Raw genomic sequence first — 19,647 nt, forward strand, 5'->3', positions numbered from 1 at the left:
GTGTTACAGTACATCTGTGAGAAAAAACAAGGGAGCCTTTTGGGGGAAAATGACCATTATCTTAACCTAATGAAGGGCAGGTCACAGCTTGTCTGCTAATAAAAGCAATAATGGCAGCGAAGAACCACAAATGTCAAGAGAGCTTGTGGGAAGGGGCATGGTTTGCTGTGAGATCTAATCTAAAACCTGAAATACAAAAGTTTCCTTTGAGCTGCAGGAAAAAAGTAATTGGTTTACTTGAAGGCTGCAAGTTTTTTTTTTCCATTTGCCCAGGACATTTACATAACAGCAACATCACAATAAGAGAGAAACTGAAAATGAGATTGGACAAAAGCAGCCATTCGCACATTCATTGGCTCATGTTTTGCATGTGCATTCTGCCTTTGGTAATCTGCCTTATTATTTGTGCACAAGAAATTTTAGGCAATATGTAAATGAGAAAAACTTCAGTAAACTCTCTTCAAAGCGGTGCATTAGAGGCCTTTATCAGATCACAGCGCTCCTGCTAATACACCAGCCCAGGGAAGGCTTTGAAGCCCGCGCATGCTTTCAAATGCACCGGCAGCGCCTTTCGCAGCTTCTGACGGCAGGACATCTCGCCATGGCGGAGCGCAATAGTTTAAATGCTAATGCCAAACGAGTGGCAGAGAATGAGGAAATAAATGAGTGGGAAGCAGGCAATATCGGAGGAGTGATAAGTGTAAGTCATTTCTATGCCAACGGGACGTTATTGCTGGAGTCGTCGGCATGCCGACAACAATAACAGCGGCGTTGCATGAGCGGAGGGAGCAGCGTTTTAGTAAAGTGTTGTGTAGAAACATGAGTGCAGACAGAGCCGTGTGGCCCAGGCAGCCCCAGGCAGCGCAGCACCAGATCTACTGCCATACACTAGAGCACAGTGACACACAGGAGGGAAAAGCCACTCAGCGAATGGGTCACAGCCAGGGCCACACCAGAGGCTCTCTGATGCGAGCGCACTGCTACAAATCAATGCCCTCGAGTTCCTGCGGCCACCACGATTTACTTCTGCTATTGTAAACTCCCGAACCACTGCGCTCAACTTCCGCTGGAGAGATCATGTCTCTGGCCTTTTGGATGCCATTTCAGAGTTTTTCATTATTCCACTTGCTGCTTACCAGTGCAGTTTACTGAGGGGGAAAAAAGAGACACGCACTCGAGGTCATCCTTTAGTCTAGTTAATATAGAGAGGGTGTTGTGGAATATGCTGTGTGTTGGGTGTTGAAGGCTGGAGATATTACCTGTCAGCCTCTCTCCTGTATTGGCCCCTGCTGAAGCCCTGACTGAGGCCTGTGATTGACAGCTCACCTGTGCGAGAGTTTCCCAGGACTGGAGAAGGAAAGCATCTGTACAGACACACTTCATCTGCAGCACCAGAGAGGGAAAGACAAAGATTGACTGTGTCAAACAAAAGGCAAGAAGTTGCGAGGGAAGGAGGGGCATTTCCACTTTAAGTGTGTGTGGCGGAGGAGTAGAGCTGGAGAATAAGTGAGCCACAGAGAGGATATGAGGCAGGCTAGCAGGAAAAGGCAGTTTGATAGCTCTATAACTCAAGAGATGGAACGTGAGAGCGAGAGGTTGAGTGCACAGAAGTCACTGTCACAGCAATTCACAGGAATGGCAGTTGATAAAGGGGAGCCTAAAGCGGCGCTCAACTAAAGACATATTTTCTCTCTCTTTGTTTAATGTAGGCAGTCAGAGTGCTGTCTCAAACGGGCAGCCTCTGTAGCAAGCGTTGCTACCTCAAGGGATGAGCAGCACATCTTTGATGCCTAAGTGTGCTGTGCCATTTGGGGTTTTCCATGCCATTTCCAAAGTGTTCCTCCCCCCAGTTTCCTTCCACTGAAAACTAGTTAATGTGTGTTTGATTTTTTTCACCTTCAATGCAATAAGCAAGCAGTAATGCAGCAAGTCCAATAAAAAGCAGTGTGCTTGGGCTCATAGTGCAATGTGTGCAGAGAATGTGAAAAACCAGTTACTGCTATCACTGCTATGCCATGACTGTGTGCTGCTTTGCTGCCCTTTTTCGACCCGCATATGTATTGCTGGAGACCATTAAAGCGATGGCCAAAAATCATATGGAAACAGTTTTTCCTTACCCCAAATGTAGTCGATTGTGTTTGGTGTCTAAAATTTGCTTCTTTAGTTTTGAACTGGAGCCACAACGTATATGTAGCTAATAACAGAAACTTTTATCTATCAATTAGCATTGTGTACTTGTAAACAAACCTCAAGTAGTCTCATGTTGTTTCTGATACTGTATGACGTGTTTAAAAGTGAATGGACACAAGACAGAATTCTCTAATTCAGGCTTTAAGATGTCTGTAAGTGTTTTTAGCTACGTAACAAACTTTTGTCCATTTTTTAAGGGGAAAGTTTTGTAATTTGATGCAAAGTATCACTCTGACCCCTATAGATGGGGAAGGCTGTGCTGCAGGTGCCCACTAGCTGGGAAAAAAAAAAAAAACTGCAGCCCACCACTGTGTGGGAACATGGGGGAAACCAGCAGGTTCTGAAGCCCTCCCACAGCGGCCCTGCTAGTGACCTGACCACCCACCCCCACACCTCTGCTTTCTCCAGCCAGGCCAAACAGGGGGTGGAGCATAGGCACACTGAGAGGCAGCCAGCAGGTGGGGGCATGGAGGCTCTTAAATAGCAGTTTGGTTGGCAGTGTGGTGCCGTGTTGCCTGGCAGGCCTGTGGTGGTAATGAAGCCTTCAGCCAGCCTGCTTTACCCTCCTCAGCGAGTGGCCACAGCTTGGCTCTCATGCCGTGGTTAGGGAGGGAGTGGCTGGACCAGATGGAGTGTGTGCGTGTGCGTTTATGTGCGCACAGCTATGTGCCTGTGTGTAAAGCAACAGAGCGATTGCCTTTGAAACCCAAATAAAAGAAGCAGATTGTTATTACCTTAATTCACCATGTTTCACTGAATGGGCCCTTGATCCTCTAAGAACATTTATACTGTACATTCCTCTCAAATGTAACTACTGAGATTGATCCATGTTATTTTCTACATTTTAGTAGGATTTCACTAAGCAAATTCTGGTCCCATAGTGCATTGCAACCAGCATGCTGTTGCACATGACTTCACTGACGTAATGAATCTAATCTAACATCTGCCATCATGGCAGGCAGTGAAGTGGGGCGAGTTACAGCACTTCCATAGTGCAGTTTGGATCAAGTATGCCAAATCCCTTCGAAATGTTGCTTTTTACCGCAAATATTAAAAATGGTTTATGCATACTGTGAATAATCAGCAGACTAGTTTTTGACAGTGATTTTCTTTTTGTGCAATAATTCAGCTTGTGTGATTAAACCATTGTTGTAGGTGGGTGAAAAACATGAAAAATGTGCAAGTAGATGCTACTACATTACTGATTTTTCTGTAATTGTTGTCAGAACAATGCATTGTATGTAGGCCTACACTGAATTTCTATGTGCATGAGAGGACAGATGCCTCAATATCAGTTTTTTTTTCCCCGAAGGGAGACACATTTGTTATATCATAATGGGCTGAGATGCTGAGAGACTACCTTCAGAGCCATAATCCAAGCTCCCATCTTTTAATCCAAAAGCCCAATTAAGATCATGTTTATTTTATGTGACATATGGAATCATTAGTGCATGAAGCTGTGAGCAGGCAAGGCAGGCCTGTAGAGGACCGTTTAGAGAATTGCTTCAGTGCATATTAGATGTGAGAGGAGTCAGCAAGCCTCTGTCCCATTAGCCTGGCCAGTGTGAAGATGTACAGTTATTGTCATCGGTGTGGGCCTGCTCAATGGGATTAGCCTGTACATATCAGACCCCTGAGACAGGTACCAGGCTTCTCTCAGAGCCTGCTGGCATTGTGACAGGCAGAAGACTTTTACTGTTAGTCCATGTTCCTGTATAGAGAAGAACAGTCAGTGTATTGTATGTTCAATTGCAGAGTCTTCTAGAGATAAGGCTGCTTGAAGGCATCTTTCCACTCAGTCAGCTGGACTTGTTGGGTTTGTATTTTATAAATTGCCTCCTTTTTTGAGGAGAAATACAAATGATATCTATCAAAAGTGTCTGGATGAGATTAGTAAGTCACTAGTGAATACCTTTCTCCATTAAAGTGTAAGTTTGGATAATGCAGAGAGGTTGAAACAGGTTGCTCCACTTCTCCAGTGATAATTTCCTGTCTACTAAATTGTGCTCTGTATTGACAATTACTTGTGTCAAGCAGCACGCCTCTCTCATTTATTATCGCAGATGCACTGATGGGTTATTTGTTGTCTTCACTACCCACACTCTTGATTTACAACTTTGCTTTGAGAGGAGGGCAATGCAAATGAAAAAAGGAGCTAAAATTCAAGCTGATGACAGTTTCTCTCGTGTGTTTGTGTGTGTTTGTGTTTATGCACTAGAGTGTGTGTATGTGTGTGTGTTTTGGGAAAAACACTGCATGCAATTAAGAGAGTTTGTGTGGTTGCTGAAGACATGAGCTTGGCAGGCAGGGTGTACCATGCCACCCAGCACTTTCATTAAAGCGCACACAGCTCAGCAACTCAGGCAACTTTTCAATAGACGGCCGCTGAATTATTACACAACAAATAGGCGGCTATCATGCAGAACATGCGGGACGCGGCGGAGAGGCTGCTTTGTCTTAATGAGCCTAAGTGTGTGTCTTCCTCACTTTATGCCATGCCCAGTACTGAGTTTGACTTGCCTGACGCCTCTCTGGGCATTCCCTCTCTCTCCCTGTGGTTTTTGCTGATGGGCCCTAGAGCCTAATATACATTTTAATGCTCCGTAATGGTTGGGTGGGAGGACGGGGAGGGGAGAGAGAGAGAGAGAAGAAAAAGAAGAAAGAAAAACACTGCGGCTGGATTAGGACTTTGTGTTGTCGCCGGGTTAAATTAATGAGGGCTGAACACTCAGAGATAAATTTAGGTTTTCATATTTAATTACGGCCCACTGCTGTAGTTTAGTAAGGATAAATCACACAATTATTATGCTTCAGGGTTGTTTATTTTTTTTTCCCTTCTGTCAGACTCATGACCGGATGTCTTTCCTTAATGACAATGGAGAGCAATAAGCCTTAATGTTTTTATCATACAGCGGCGTTTTGCTGGCTGATGGCTTGTCAGACCGCATTGAGGAGCTCTCCGGAAGAATATGCATATCTCTGGCTGCTTCTGCTTCGAACCTTTCTTTCATCTGGATGGCTTTGCGTGGGCCCAGCTTTGAGTTTTCACTTCAAACTTGTGACACGGCATCCTCTCATTGTACCTGCACAAACCTGAGGAGTGCAACATCTAATCTTTTGATCAGCCTTTACAGTAATGGACTCAGACAGCATATGAATGCATTGTGCAAAACACGTGACTTATGAATGCATAGAGAAATTGAAATGATGGAGTGCCTTTTGCAATGTGTTGTGATTTTACTGCTGTTCTATTAAATGATTTTCACTAAGAGCATTCTCTATGATGCATTGATGTCACACATACAAGTGAATTCTTTTTACCAGTGGAGATGAAGACATGCTACATGCTCTTCATCTCCACCAGCATTTATCTGCAACAGCTTTGACAGTGTGCTTCTACAGTGAAAACTCCAGGATGAGGCTTTGTTTTTCTGCTGTGTCAGAATAACTTTGCAGCAGCTAACTTTCCAAAAACAAAAGCAGGAGTGATGAGACTGTTAGGCTTCATTTCATGTTTAGACTAGATTCTAAATATGTAGCTGCCAAAAGAATTTTGCTGTATTTCCAGCATTAAATTCTCCATCCTTCTGTTGTGATTCATCAGACCTGCCAAAATGGATCTTGCCATATTTCCTTCTTCTCGTGTTGATATTCTGATCTTTTTGTGGAGATTCATTAGTTGCTAAAGTGAATTGCCCTATACATTTACAGTGTAGTGCAGCAGTTTAAAAACTAGTTAAACTGATTCTTAGAAATATGGTAAAAGTAAGTAATTAAATCTTAAGAATTTCTGCCAGGGAAATAAAGAAATGACAGTGAAAGCAAAACAGTCTTCATTAGTTTTCCAAGTGGAACGAAAGCCATTTCAGGTGGGCGTGCTCAGATACTGCTCTCATTAGGAGCTGTAGTAACTCACAGTGCTTACTCTGTAGGGGCTATATTTATCCGAGCTTAAAAGGACTTTCGCTTATAATGTTGACAGGCCTATCTGGATCTCAATTTCAGAGTATAATTCAACATGGAAGCGTCTGCAAAAAGCAGAAGCAAATAAATTTGAAGTACCAGCCGGTATTGATCACCCTGTGTGTTTCTGGCTGGCCTGGCCTGCTGTGCCCACCTAGCCGTTCTTTTCCTCTCTGCCGCAAGAGTCGGGGGGATGAAATAAATTCGGAGTGCTCTGGCTGGTGCGTGTGATTGCGTTTTCACACAGGCGCTGCGCCACATCCCGCTGCCACAGCTGCTTGCCCCTCACCCCCGCTGTTTCCACGCAACGGCGCAGGAGCTGCAGGCCGGCCGCTAGTCCTCGGCAGGCTGAAGACAAAGCGCCTGCCAGCCGGCCCCGTAATTCCCCCTCCTGCGTCCAGGGCAGCGGCGTGTGGAATTCTCTCACTCCAAACTGTCATGAATATGGTAATCTAGGGAAATCACCACGAGCAGGTACTTCTCCGCTTAAGCACACGCCAGGAGATGCGGCACTGTGGCGGAATCGGCCAGCTCCGGCCCCCCTCCCATCAGCCGCGCAGCAAGCAGCTGTGTGTGACGATAATGGGGTGACTGGGCGAACCTCGCGTCAAATTACCTCCTCATGAATCGCACAAGATAGAGAGAGGATCGGAGAGAGGGGCCATAGAGGGAGTTAGGGAAGAGAGAATGGGAATGAGGAGAGAGCCAGATTGAAAGAGAAGGCATTAATTTCACATTTGCATGGATTCCATTACAGTGGATTTTATTAGGCACACTATAGCGTGGAGGCAGCAGCACCATGATCAGGCTCGCGGGTTCAGGGGGGAGCACCGAGACTCATATGTTGCTCTTTTCGTTTAGCCAAGTGATCTGTCTCTCCTTACATAAATGTCTGCACATATTGTTGCACTGTGAAACTGAATCCCTCTGATTCGCCTCTCTCTCTCTTAATGTGTAGTCGCAAACGCATGCATATGTCTATGAGTGAAGAGTCTTTGCAAACCACTTCAGGGAATCCAGAACACTTCAGTTTTTAGTGCATGCACACTATGCAAAAGTCTACAGTCTGAACACTTCTCCATATGCGTGCAGCATTCAGGTCCAGGTGAAAAACGTGTTTCGGAACACTGCATGGTAATAACAGCCCATATCAGACAGCATGTTAAGTGCATGCAGTGAAATAGTGTTTCCCCATAGGATCACTTTTGTGGAATAGCATTGAGTGCATTAGCTTGCAGCCTCCACTTTGAGCGAGCAGGCAATCCCTGCTCCTTGACATGGTAATGTCTTAAGCCTGAATGGCAAATGAATATTTTTGCAAATATATTGCATGATTTTACAGTACAGGGCCCTCAAAAGATACAAACGTGCTAAAGCAAGGACGGTAATCTCTTAGAATCACTCGGCATGACCAGCATCAACTTTCATTTCACTTTTTATACACAAACAATTTGTATAATATGTGCCGTGTGCTTTGGGGAACAGAGATGTAATATTGATCTAACATGCCTGGCAACATGTTTTTTAAGCATTAAAATGTAGTCGACTTGTACAATACACAAGCAACCTTTCAGCCTCTTAACCACATGTAATGAAATCAGTTATGTCCCCAGTTGCTAGGACTTTAAACCGCTGAATGTTGACCAAAAGGATCTCATTAATTTTCGACGATGAAAAACAGTGGCCACTACTCAAAAGCGAGCGGTGAGGCTTTAATGCAGTCGGACAGGCTGGCTTTGAGCTTTTATTCTCTTCTCCTGCATGTTTGTTTTTCTCTGATGCTCTAATGAGGGATGCAGCATTGATGCCTTAGTACACATGGCATCTAAAGCCCAATGACTCAATAATCACTAGTAAGCATAAATACCAGTCTCCCTGGTGAGGAAATCTTAAAGGAGAACGCACTGCACTGAATAAAAGCGAGAGAAAGATGCAGAAATTCAATACCACACAGAATGGTTGACACAGAATGCAGAATATGATTGTTTTGTGTTGAATACGGTAGATGAGTCAAAAGAAACACCTCTTCCAGATCAGAAGCCCACTGGTTTAACATATACACTGTTAGAAATAAAGGTTCTGTGCAGGTACATTTTTCGTTCATCAAGGTACAAACAATGTAAATGTACCTCAAAGGTACGACAGTGGTTTTAAGGTCCAACTGTGTACCTTAACTACGTTTTTCCCAGGTGAAAAGTACATATTTGTACCTTTTCATAACCTAATGGATTCAAATCTTTCGGTTTTCTTTGGGCACTATCTTGCCTTACACTGTTAGAAATAAAGGTGCTTTGCAGGTACACTTTTTGTTCATCAACGTACGAACAGTGTAAATGTACCGTCAAACGTACATTTACTCAAAGACAAAACAGTGGTTTTAAGGTCCAATTGTGTACATTAAATAGGTTTTCCCAGTGGAAAAGTACATATTTGTACCTTTTCATAACCAGAACAAGAAAATAAAAAAGACTGGCGATGAGACGGTGTGTGTGGCGTCAATACAATTTAGAAAATAATTTCAGTGGATTAAGGTACACTTATGTTCCCTGACTAAAGGTACTGAGATGTACCCTTGAGCGTAACACCCCAGTGGCAAGAGGGGTACTGCCCCAGTGACAGATTAGTACCTTTTTCTGAGAGTGTACTAAAGGATTAGAAATAGTCTATGTTTTTAGAATAGGGCTAATAAATGGAATGCATACTTCGACCATTTAAAGATTGAGTGCATTTTTAACTGTGTTTTAACAATTGTCTTGTGTGGTTTTCCCCTGACAGAGATTGCCCAATTTTGGTCCATATCTCCAGGAGAAGAAGATGGCCATAGCTAACTACAAACAGAAGCTGGCAAATCAGAGTGACAACACAATTCCTTCTGGTGGCTCGAGAATCAACACCCCTAAGAAACCTGTGCCAACAGTTCAAGTAAGTGTTGATTTACACTAGATTTGTAAAAATGCATCTGAAGGTGATGATTTAACTGAATCACGCATTAAAATATCAAAATCAATTATACTAATTACTAATGCACTTATTTTTATGGGCAAAACAATTTTCAAATACAAATTTAAAAAAAATCTAATCTAATTAAATTAAATTATTGTGAAATTTGAAATTCCATGAGGCATTGATTCCTTTCCTGAAGAACTTCAATCAAATCAAATCATTGTAAGGTCAGAGATTAACACCTCTGCACGCTTAAAAATAAAGGTTCTCAAAAGGGTTCTTTGGAGTGATTCGGGCAGCACGGTGTTGCCTCACAGCCTCACAGCAAGAAGGGCCTGGGTTTGATTCCCCGGCTGGGTGACCGGGGTCCTTTCTATGTGGAGTTTGTATGTTCTCCCCATGTGTGTGCGTGGGTTTCCTCCAGGTGCTCCAGTTTCCTCCAGGACCAGGGTTGGTGGCCATTGCCATAGAGGAACCACTGGAATATACTCTTATATACTCTTCAGATACTTAAATTTTAACTTACATTCAGCTCAATCTATTAAATTCACTGTAATCTATATAACCATAAACTGGTCTTAACCCTCAACCTTAAGCTAAAACTTAAAACTAAACCATAACCTTGGTCCAACCATAATGCTTTTCCAAATCCTAACCCTAACATTGTTAAGAATCAACCTGATAGTTTATTATCCAATTGAACATCTGTAGATAATGTATGAGGGACCATAGTGTATTGTCGAAATAAAATAAGACCAGCAGTGGTTTTCAAACTAGTCCTCAGGGAGCCTCAGACAACTCACATTTGTTTCTATCCCTATGATATTGCAAGTTGGGTTGGAGCCAAAATGTGGGCTGTGTGAGAATCCCTGAAGACCATTTTGAGAACCACTGCCCCAAAGGATGGTTCTTTAAGGAAAGCAGTTTTATAAAAGGGATGTGCAAGTGTGAGGAACATTTTTTTAAGATTAAAGTTCTATACCAGTAAAACTTTAAAGAGTGTAATTTATATGACTTGACATCGTTCCCTATCCATTCATCAGTGCTGCTTCCGAATCATAATAATCATAATAAATTATGAGTATGGGGGAGCCCTGAAGGTTTATTTTAGCTAACATGTGGCTAACGCTTATTTGTCCTCTGTGGTCAGGATGTGATAGCTCGAGCTCTGAAGCACATCGGAGCGTACCAGGAGCTGAACAACCAGGAGCAAGTACAGGCTCTCATAGATGAGGAGATGTGCATCAACTGTGGGAAGTGTTACATGACCTGCAATGACTCTGGATACCAGGTGCTGCATCCATCCACCCACAGACATTTACACATACACACACGCAGGTGCATTCACACAAATTTGCACAAAACACACACTGCATGCATGCCTGTACCCACACAAACCCACAGCCTGCAGCCTCTGTTTATAACCTTTTCTCTCTTCACCCCTGTCTGGCTCTGAGTTTCATATTTTTTCTGCCATAGCCGCATAGCCACTAGCTGGTGGAAGATCGCATTACCCTGCCCCTGATCCTGCAGTTCAGCAGCCATTACTGAAGTTAGCTCTGGCCAACTCACCGTGCCCAAAGCTGACACGAACAATTAAAAAGTGGAAAAGTGGCTGATGAGCTGCTCGGGCCCACTCACCGGCAGCCTAAAAGCACCTCATTATCCGGCCTTGTTTTCTCGGCAGAGCCACTGATGCATATTAGTAGTGAAAATGGCGAGGTCCCCCTCTGCCTCGGCTCGGAGAGGAGCGCGGGATGGGATAGCTGTGACAGTTTTATTAAAGTATTTGTCTCCGCTTTCTCCTGCTTTCTCCTGCTAAATAAATGTCTCCTACAATTTATCATAAGGGTATTGATGAAGTAGCGGGCCAGTTTTATCAAAGCAGTAATTGTTCATTGTGACGCTCATTGTCGGTGAGTGGATCTCTGAGAGGGATTACATGTTATTAATGGTTTCTAATATAGAAAGGCATTCATCAACATAATGTGTCACGATCAAATAGGTGGCCCGGCATACGATGCAAAAAAAGGCTCCGATATTTGTAGGCCACAATGATATTTCTACTGTTTTTTAATGCGGTAAATGCAGCAGTAATACTTGCCCATTCCATGTGGTCAAATGCTGTGCCTTATGAAAAGAAGTGCACCAGACTTAATGGAAGTTCTGTACTTTGACACAGTAAGTTACCATGTATCCTGTGCTCCAGTGATCTATGACTCAAATGCCAGCTTTTGGAACCTGTAAAGGATAAGAAAGCCAGTCTTTCTCTCCGGCTATGTGGAGCACATGGCAGTGCATGTGTTGTTGAATGTCCAGTGGTAGCTCCTTGTACCCCCTGATGAGGGTGTAATGATTGTAATCTAATATTGTGTGCTGCCCTCTCTCTGGCAGGCGATTACGTTTGACCCTGAGACCCATCTTCCTGTGGTTCAGGACAGCTGCACCGGCTGCACTCTCTGCCTCAGCGTCTGTCCCATCATCGACTGCATCCGAATGGTTGCCAGGACAACGCCCTACATGCCAAAGAGAGGCCTCCCTCAAGCCGTCATGCCTGTATGCTGAATGAAAGAGAGAGAAAATGAGGAAGAATTAAAAAAAATAAAAAAACTCACCAACAAACGTCCACATCAGAGCATTGATTTCTGTTCATAATTGCAGTGTGAAAAATGACCTTTGTTGTGAGCGGGAAAAAAAGAAAATAATTAGTTTTGAGAAATAATTGCCTTATATTCTGAAGCCAATTATCCAGAAATAATCGTGCAGGCAAAAACAGTTGCGTTATTTCAAAACAATAGCGGGGCAACATGTTGTCGTGGAGTTCATTCGCTCCTTTCCGTCGGGGCTGTGCTAATGAGAATGAAGAGGGAGGATTCAAATAATGGATGTTTATGATGATGCAGGAAGCCCATGCCATCACTGCTTGCTGTATCTCCCAGCAGAATGCAGCGACACTTCATCCTGCAGGCTTGCTGGTCAAATGAGACATTATGTGGACGGGAAATCATCAGACACACAAGGCGTGCTAATGAAGATGGATGCATAGTGAATGATATGGCCTGCGAAAAATCAAAACATTTATTATGCACTTTTCAGAACAGTGTAGAAGCTGAGTTTTAAACATCTCAAACAACCAGTAAACTGCTATATCTCAATAATTATTAGAATTGTGGACTAAAACCTGTTTTTTCATTGTCCAGTGCTATTTGAGACCAACTTTTCCATTGTAGTTCTTCTTTAACATTTATGGCCTTTATAACAATTCCAGCCCCTTTTGATATGTTGACCAGTAAGCGGTAATTCTGAAAGCTAGCCTGCTCGTGTTATACGGTGAACGTCATGGGGAAAGGTCACCGTTGACTGTTTCCAGATCATTAGATATGAAGACTAGCTGTGATTCATTCTGGACCCTAAAGGTCAGCTCTGACCACTTCTATCTCAATAAATCCTCGCTGCTCCTGGCTGCATGCACTATGGCCACTCCGGCAGACAGCTGCTAATGCAGCGTCTGAAACACGGCGGCTGCATGTCGCCGGGCCGTATACCTGTCCACACGCCAGGGTTTATGCCACTGTTCCATGTCAGCGCTACAAAATGTTACTGCGCAAGAACAGGGTGTGAGGATGTGTCGACAAGCTGTCACTGTGAAGGGCTCCAAGAATTATTCAGTCTATTCATGGCGTGGTTCACTGAGTGACACAGTATTTCAGATGATATCTGTATGAACTGAATTGTAACATTGACGAGTAAGTAGAGTCAAATTACTCCTTAAATTGTACTACTAATTGAACTAATTGAACATGTTGTGTTTTCCTCATTTGTCTATATTTACATTAATAAAAAGCCTTTTTTCTCTCAACAGTGCTGATGTTATGGGTGTTTATGTATTGGTGAATGTGGGAAAGTCATGCATACTATATTTATTTATTCTGCATCCAAAGTAGACAGTTCCCTCAAGCGTAGTGCTAACAGAGATTAATAGAGGTTAATGAGTTCACCCAGCAAATCTGCAATAAATAAAGAGCATTTGAAGGGCCCTCCAGAGGACAAATCCTGGCATTAATATAGGTACTCCTATCTGGTAATCACTATGTTTGTTCAGATGTAATGGTAAGAATGAGTATTGCTGTATTCACACTTGTTGCATAGCCTCCCTTTTAGAGGACAAAAACAGGGATAAATGTATACAGTGACTGTTTTTCACTGCAGCCTGGTTTGATTAGATGTTGAGAAGATCAGAAGCATTTGATGAGGCACATGAGCACAGTGGCTGTGGGACCGGAGGAGCCGCCTGGGGCCCGGGCTCCGCTTCAGGGGCCACGGGTTAGCGTAAATGTTTACTTCCTCATTGGCTGGCCGGTGAGATAATTAGAATGACATTTAGCGTGGACGCGGCGCAGAACCGGCTCCGCCTCTGCCCGCATCCTGCCGCACATCATTAAAAATCAACATGGCATCAATCTGGGGCCGCCGGCATGAACCCGGGGCCAGAGTAAACGATCATCACTGGTGCGGTGCGTTAAGTGGCAGTGGCGCTGTGGGGGTGTGCGGCGGCGGACTCTCGCAGAGATGATGTGGGGGATCTGACCTCAGGACAGCTCTCGGCACTAGCCAAAGCGCTTCCACACAGGTCACATCTTCTGCTTGTTAGAAGAACATGCATTATGCTTGCCAGGAACAAAGAGGACAGAGTCAGCGGGATTGATCAAAGTGCGCCTCGCATTACTGCCACAGCCAGCTTAGGAAATTGGCCCAAGCAAACTGATGATCACTCCGAAGCAGCTAGCTAGAACAGAATAAACAACACTTTGAATTAAGTTTGTTTGGAAATACAAAGGACTTCATTTATGAAGTGGAATGCCATTAGTTGGAGTGAGAGACCCTCACACTGTGACTCCATATCACTGCCACTGGCTACTGTGAACTAACAGCTCACTCCTGGTCAGGGTCATGTAAGTTACAGCTGCACCCATTTGGTGGTGAGCAGTGGGGGTGGGGGGTTGCAGCTCCAACACCAGGAACCATAAGGCTTTTGTCATGTACGTTTTCTCATTAGCTCTGCCTTTAGTATGGATCCATTACCCAGAGTTTGGATTTCTGCCAAGCCTCAAAGCAAACTGAATTTAAATGATCGTTTCCCTCGCAGCCTGCTCTCCTCAAAGCTTCCGAATTCTGCCCTCAAACAGGGAAATGGGAGGCAGATGAATTACATCTTACGACTTCTTGTGCTCAATCTGCATTCATTCCGCTCTTTCTGGCTGCATGTGGATTTACTGTGGTATTTGAATTTGGAGGTGCATTGTTTCAGAGCCACTCGAAGCCCTGTATGCATTAGTTCACCCAATGAGACCTCTGTAATACAGATCCACACAGTCAAACGCAGCTAAACATCTTGTGCTTTTAAAGTTATTCTTATTGAATTTCATTTTAGACCTTCATCTTTTTATTACTGCTGCTCAGTCACCATAGCAACAAACCTTTTACAGTTTAAACTCTCTCTCTCTGTCTGTCTGTCTGGTCGCTGTCTATCTCTTGCTTTCCCTCTCTCCCTGTCTTTCTTTTTCAGTCTCTTTTTCTTTTTCTCACTCTTCCTGTTCTCTCTCTCTCTGGTTCACTATCTATCTGTTGTTTTCCCTCTCTCCCTTGTCTCTCTTTCTCTCTCTGTCTTTTTCTCTTCTTTTTCTCACTCTCCCTCCTCTCTCTCTCTCTCATTGTTTCTCTTTCCATCTCTTTTTTCTCCTATGCTTCTCCCCTTACATTCTCTCTCACTTACTCTCCCCTCTCTCCTTTGCTCTGTCTTTCTCACTCTCCTTCTTTCTCTCACTATTCCTCTCTCTTTATCTCGTCCTTTGTCTCTATCTCTGCTGTCTTACCCATACTGTGTTGCTCACTCCCTGCCTTTCTTTTTCTCTTCTTTTTGTCTCTTTACCCCTTTTCTCTCACTTTCCCTTTCTCCTTTGTTCTCTCTCTCACTCCCTCTCTCTCTCACACACACACTTTCTCTTGCTATCTTTCTCTCGCTATCTCTCTCTCATTATTTCTCTTTCCCTATCTTTTTTCTCCCATGGTTCTTACTCACCCCCTTTTCTTTCTTTCTTTCTTTCTCTCCCTTTCCCTCTTTCCCTTGCTCACTGTCTTCTCTCTCTCTCTCTCTCACCTTCTTTCTCTTTCTCACTCTCCCCCTTCATTTTCTCACTCTACCCCTCTCTGTCTCATTCTTTGTCTCTATCTCTTGTCTTGCTCTCTTTCTGTCTTTCTTTCTGTTTCGCTTTCTCTCTCGCTTGCTGCCCACCTCTTTCCTTTCTCCTGTCTCTCACACTCCCTTCTTTTTGTGTCTCTCAACCCCATTTTCTTTTGCTTTCCCTCGCTTTCTCACTCACTCACTCACTCCTCCTCTCTCTCTCTCTCTCTCTCTCTCCACTGGTCAGACTGATATCTGGCAGCGCTGCTGCATCCCAGGTGAGCTTCTGAAACTTTCGGCGCGAGTGCCATTCATCAGGACAGCTGTAATGAACAGAAGCATTAGCTCAAAGCTTTGTATTTGTTCTCAGCCGCCCCCGTTCGATACAATATCTTGCCTGTGTCTGCGCGGAGCAGGAGGGGAGGCTGCTGAGGAATCGTTGTGTCTGACATTTGGAACTTCCGGGCCAGAGTGACGGATGAGTGAGACAGTATCTCACACCTCAACGTTAATGGTCTGAGTCAAAGGACTGCAGTCTATTTCTGTTTCTTCTTTTCTTTTTTTTCCACCCTCAACTCCCTCTCATTTTCAAAGCAGGTTCCTCACTGCGTGTTGGCTGATTAGAAGAAAGACCTGTCAGTGTCTTGTGGTTTCCAAACACTGGAATAAGAAAGAGAGTGCAGATGTGAAGGCTCAAATGCAGGAAGGCCTCACTGTTGCCTCAGCTCCAGTTTAATTGTGAAGTTTAGCATAACAGCTTGTTTTGGTGGGCGATGGTTGGAGCCAGGCTGCTGTTCTGCTATGTTTCTATTGCACAGGCAGAATGGGAGTTGACATGCATTGTGAACCTTCTTTGTGGCGCTGTGCTCATCTGTGCCTTTCAAAAGTGAAGGAGGGGGGCAGACAGAGCAGGGAGAGAATGCATTTCTCGTGACGCTTCAAAAGGACACGCTCCCTGAAACATGTATAGAAATAGAGGATCCACTCTACTGTGTAATAATCAATTTGATTTCTGGTGCGTGTGCCTATGTGAACAGAAGCCATCTCCTCTCCCTGTCAAAAGAAAGAGAGAGAGAGAAAGAGAGACAGACAGAGAGAGAGACAGAGGGTTGTGCAGGGCAATCGGCAATTTGAAAGTTTGGCTGCCTTCGTGGTTCAAGCTTTTCTTACTCCCCTTTTGCCTTAGTAACCTCCCAGACACTCGCTTCTCAAAGCAAAGCGAGCACATTTTCTACCAAAAACACCATCTGTTTTTTTTTTCCTCTGCACGAGACTTACGATGACATGTTTGGTGCCACATGCAAAAAGATTTGGATTTGATACTGAAGTTTTGCCATCAGAAAAACAGAAAACATGTCCACTATTAATATGGGTGATGATATGTGGTGACTTGTCATGAATTCCACTCTCCAGCCTCCAGGGACACTGTACTGAGGCACTTCCTGACCCTCCCTAATTGCAATTAGTAAATTATGCAGTTGGATTTTGGCCAGCTGTGCAGGATTTAATTATTCATGAATGTTAATAGACATACCTCCAGACTATCATGTACGTTTTCCCAAAAAATAACGGTGACCGTTTCATTGGACCAAATTCTGTTAGTAATTACCACCTTTAAACAAATCAGGACTATTTCTAAGTGCTTTTTTTCCTCACATAATCTCTGTATATTTATTTCTGGTTGTAGCATCTAGTTTAAAAGTAATTAAAAACATAATTTATAATAATAATAATAATAATAATAATATATATATATATATATATATATATATATATATATATATAAATTTAACATCAAGAAGAAATCTGGACCCAAAAAAGTGTTCTTCAAACTAACAAAGAATATCAGTTTTTTTTGGAAAATATGTGTGTGTGTATATATATATATATATATATATATATATATATATATATATATATAAATATATGCAGGCAGCCCATGCTGTGGGCACTGATGCATACCATGACAGATGTTGGCTTTTGCACCTTTCACTGATAAAAGTCTGTATGGTCCTTTTTGTCTTTGGCACCGATAACTCAACATCTGTTTTTCCCAAAAACAAGCTGAAACATGGACTCATCTGACCACAGCACACATTTCTACTCTCTTTTGGACCATCTGAGATAAGCTTGGACCCAGAGAACTTGGCAGCGTTTTTGCACAGAAATTATGTATGGCTTTCTCCTTGCGTAATAGTTTCAACTTGCATTTCTTGATGCAGCAGCAGACTGTGTTAAGTAACAGTGGTTTTCCAAAGTATTGCTGAAGTACATCTGAAGTACTTCTGTAGCATAACACAGTAGCATAACTCTTTTCTTATGAAGCTTAGTGAACCACGACCCATCTTTGCAACACCTGCTTATTGTGGAATGTTTCAAAACAGTGTAACTTGAATACTCTATTAACTTTTCACTCTTATTTTTTTTCCCGTCCCAACTTTTTTTGAGGGTGTTGCAGGCTTCAAATTCTAAATTTGTTTATATTTGCAAAATACAATCAAGTTGGTCAGTCAAAATATTAAAAGTCATTTCTTTGTACTTTTGGCAGTTAAATAAAGGTTGTTCATGTGCAGAATTATTTTCTAATATAAAACACAGAAAAATAATCAGAATATTGTGTGTTTATCTGCATGCATTTGTAAATTGCACGCTTTGTGTCTCAGGAGGCGATCGTGCTTGTGTGTTTCCATATACCAGGGCGTACTAGGTAAAGGTCATTTAAAGGAAGTGGAAATACCAGCAAGCAGAGCCTAAGATGGCAGGACAGGGTGGTATTTGGCCCTGCTGAGTCAAAACTCGGTCACTGCTGCTCTCCAATCAGCCAGTGTGTCCATCACATTCACCTTTCAAAAACGTCATGTTCTCCAGTTCTCCAACAGAGGGCACTATGCCTTTCTGTTCACGCAGGCAGAGAAAGAAAAAAAACAACCTTCTTCATCAAAGGGAAACAACTTAGTCCATCTCTGATAGACACCACATTACCAGTTATGTAAACTGCTACTTCGATATTATGGCCCAGCAAGAGCAAGTCGCATCTATCAAACGTCTAATTTCATTCCAGAGGAAGTGTTCTCACACTCTGTGGTAATGAGAGAGGCTAGGGCTGTCTGAGGAGGGTGCTAAGTATGTGTCATGTGAATGTGAATATTTCACTGTTTTTTCTTTCATTCTTCACCAATGCTAATTAATGTTGTTTGGCTTATTCCTGAATTAATAAAAAAAACAGCATGTAGTAGTTGTCACTCTCTGTAGCCACTCAAGAGGTTCACGCAAATTATTTTTAGCCTGTTTTGGGCCAAGTCTGTAGAAATATTGGAAAAATTAATCTGACTTAGACTTCATGCATTAGGCTGATATGAGCATCGACCACAAACACGAGACGTTTTACAAGTGTGGCTCTTTCAAGCAGAGCAAAATACCACACCTCTTTTTTTTCCTCAGATTTTTTTTCATGCCTGTTTTCATAGTAAATTCTAAGACAGAAAATCCTTTGAGAGTGCTTGCATTAAGTCCTGCCCTGCAGAAATTGGCCTGTGTGCTTTCAAAGCCTGGCCGAGGACTGCAGGCAATGGGTGACATTTTGATTGAGATATTCTGTCTGATGATAACATGCAAATTTCAGTGCAGCAACATGAGCTGGGCCGGCGTGATTTATTTATTTCTTTTTGCCCCTTGTTCTCTGCTCCACTAGTCAACGATGCATGATGCTATCTATTACATTACTGTATGTATTTACATTCTGAGATGTTGGCGGGCATTTTAATGCTGCCCCATCTCATGATATCCTTCAAGGAAGGCCTGCCTGCGAAATCAAACTGATCAGCTCACATGGCTGCAGTGGTATGGCAAGGTACTGAACATCTACAGTCACAGCTTTTAGGGCATTTTGTTATCCATTGTGCTCTGTGTGCTGACTAGTATGTATACCAGACAGTCATTTTCTTTATAATATGTGCAGATACATAATAATAAATTTAATACATAGGTCCACTGACAGCACTGCCCATTTGCTCTGTTTTCTGTATCACATGACTTTTATAACTAGATGTATTGTGATTTCTTTGTGCCATAATATGTGATGATACACATGTGACTCCCACACATTTATTTTGTTATTTTAAAGGGAATTTTCTTCACTTTATTAAAGTAATTTGTTGTAGTATGTAAACATTGTTGAAGTTTCAACACGTACCATTCACTCCCCAAGCCATTCAGTTTACATATGAAACTGAGGTGCATTTTGAATTAATCATTTTTGTGAGGTCAGGAAAACCATTTTGATCACATATATCCACTTACTCAGTCAACATCAGTTTAGATCCTCCCATTCATGTTGAAGTTGGAGTGTTTCAATTAGGACAGCTTTTTCA

The 19,647-nt window shown here is 42.8% G+C and overlaps 1 protein-coding gene across 1 annotated transcript in view; it reads left to right on the plus strand.

The window, feature by feature from the left end:
* Positions 1–12,957, plus strand: part of dpyda.1 (dihydropyrimidine dehydrogenase a, tandem duplicate 1) — a 150,967-nt gene extending 138,010 nt beyond the window's left edge. Inside the window, exons 21-23 of the mRNA XM_036585678.1 lie at positions 8,929–9,075; positions 10,247–10,387; positions 11,491–12,957. Of these exons, the coding sequence (XP_036441571.1) occupies positions 8,929–9,075; positions 10,247–10,387; positions 11,491–11,661 (459 nt within the window). The 3' untranslated portion in view covers positions 11,662–12,957. The remainder of the gene's footprint in view (positions 1–8,928; positions 9,076–10,246; positions 10,388–11,490) is intronic.
* Positions 12,958–19,647: the final 6,690 nt, after the last annotated feature.

The sequence above is a fragment of the Colossoma macropomum genome, unplaced genomic scaffold (genome assembly GCF_904425465.1).
Source record: "Colossoma macropomum unplaced genomic scaffold, Colossoma_macropomum, whole genome shotgun sequence".
Lineage (NCBI taxonomy): Eukaryota > Metazoa > Chordata > Actinopteri > Characiformes > Serrasalmidae > Colossoma > Colossoma macropomum.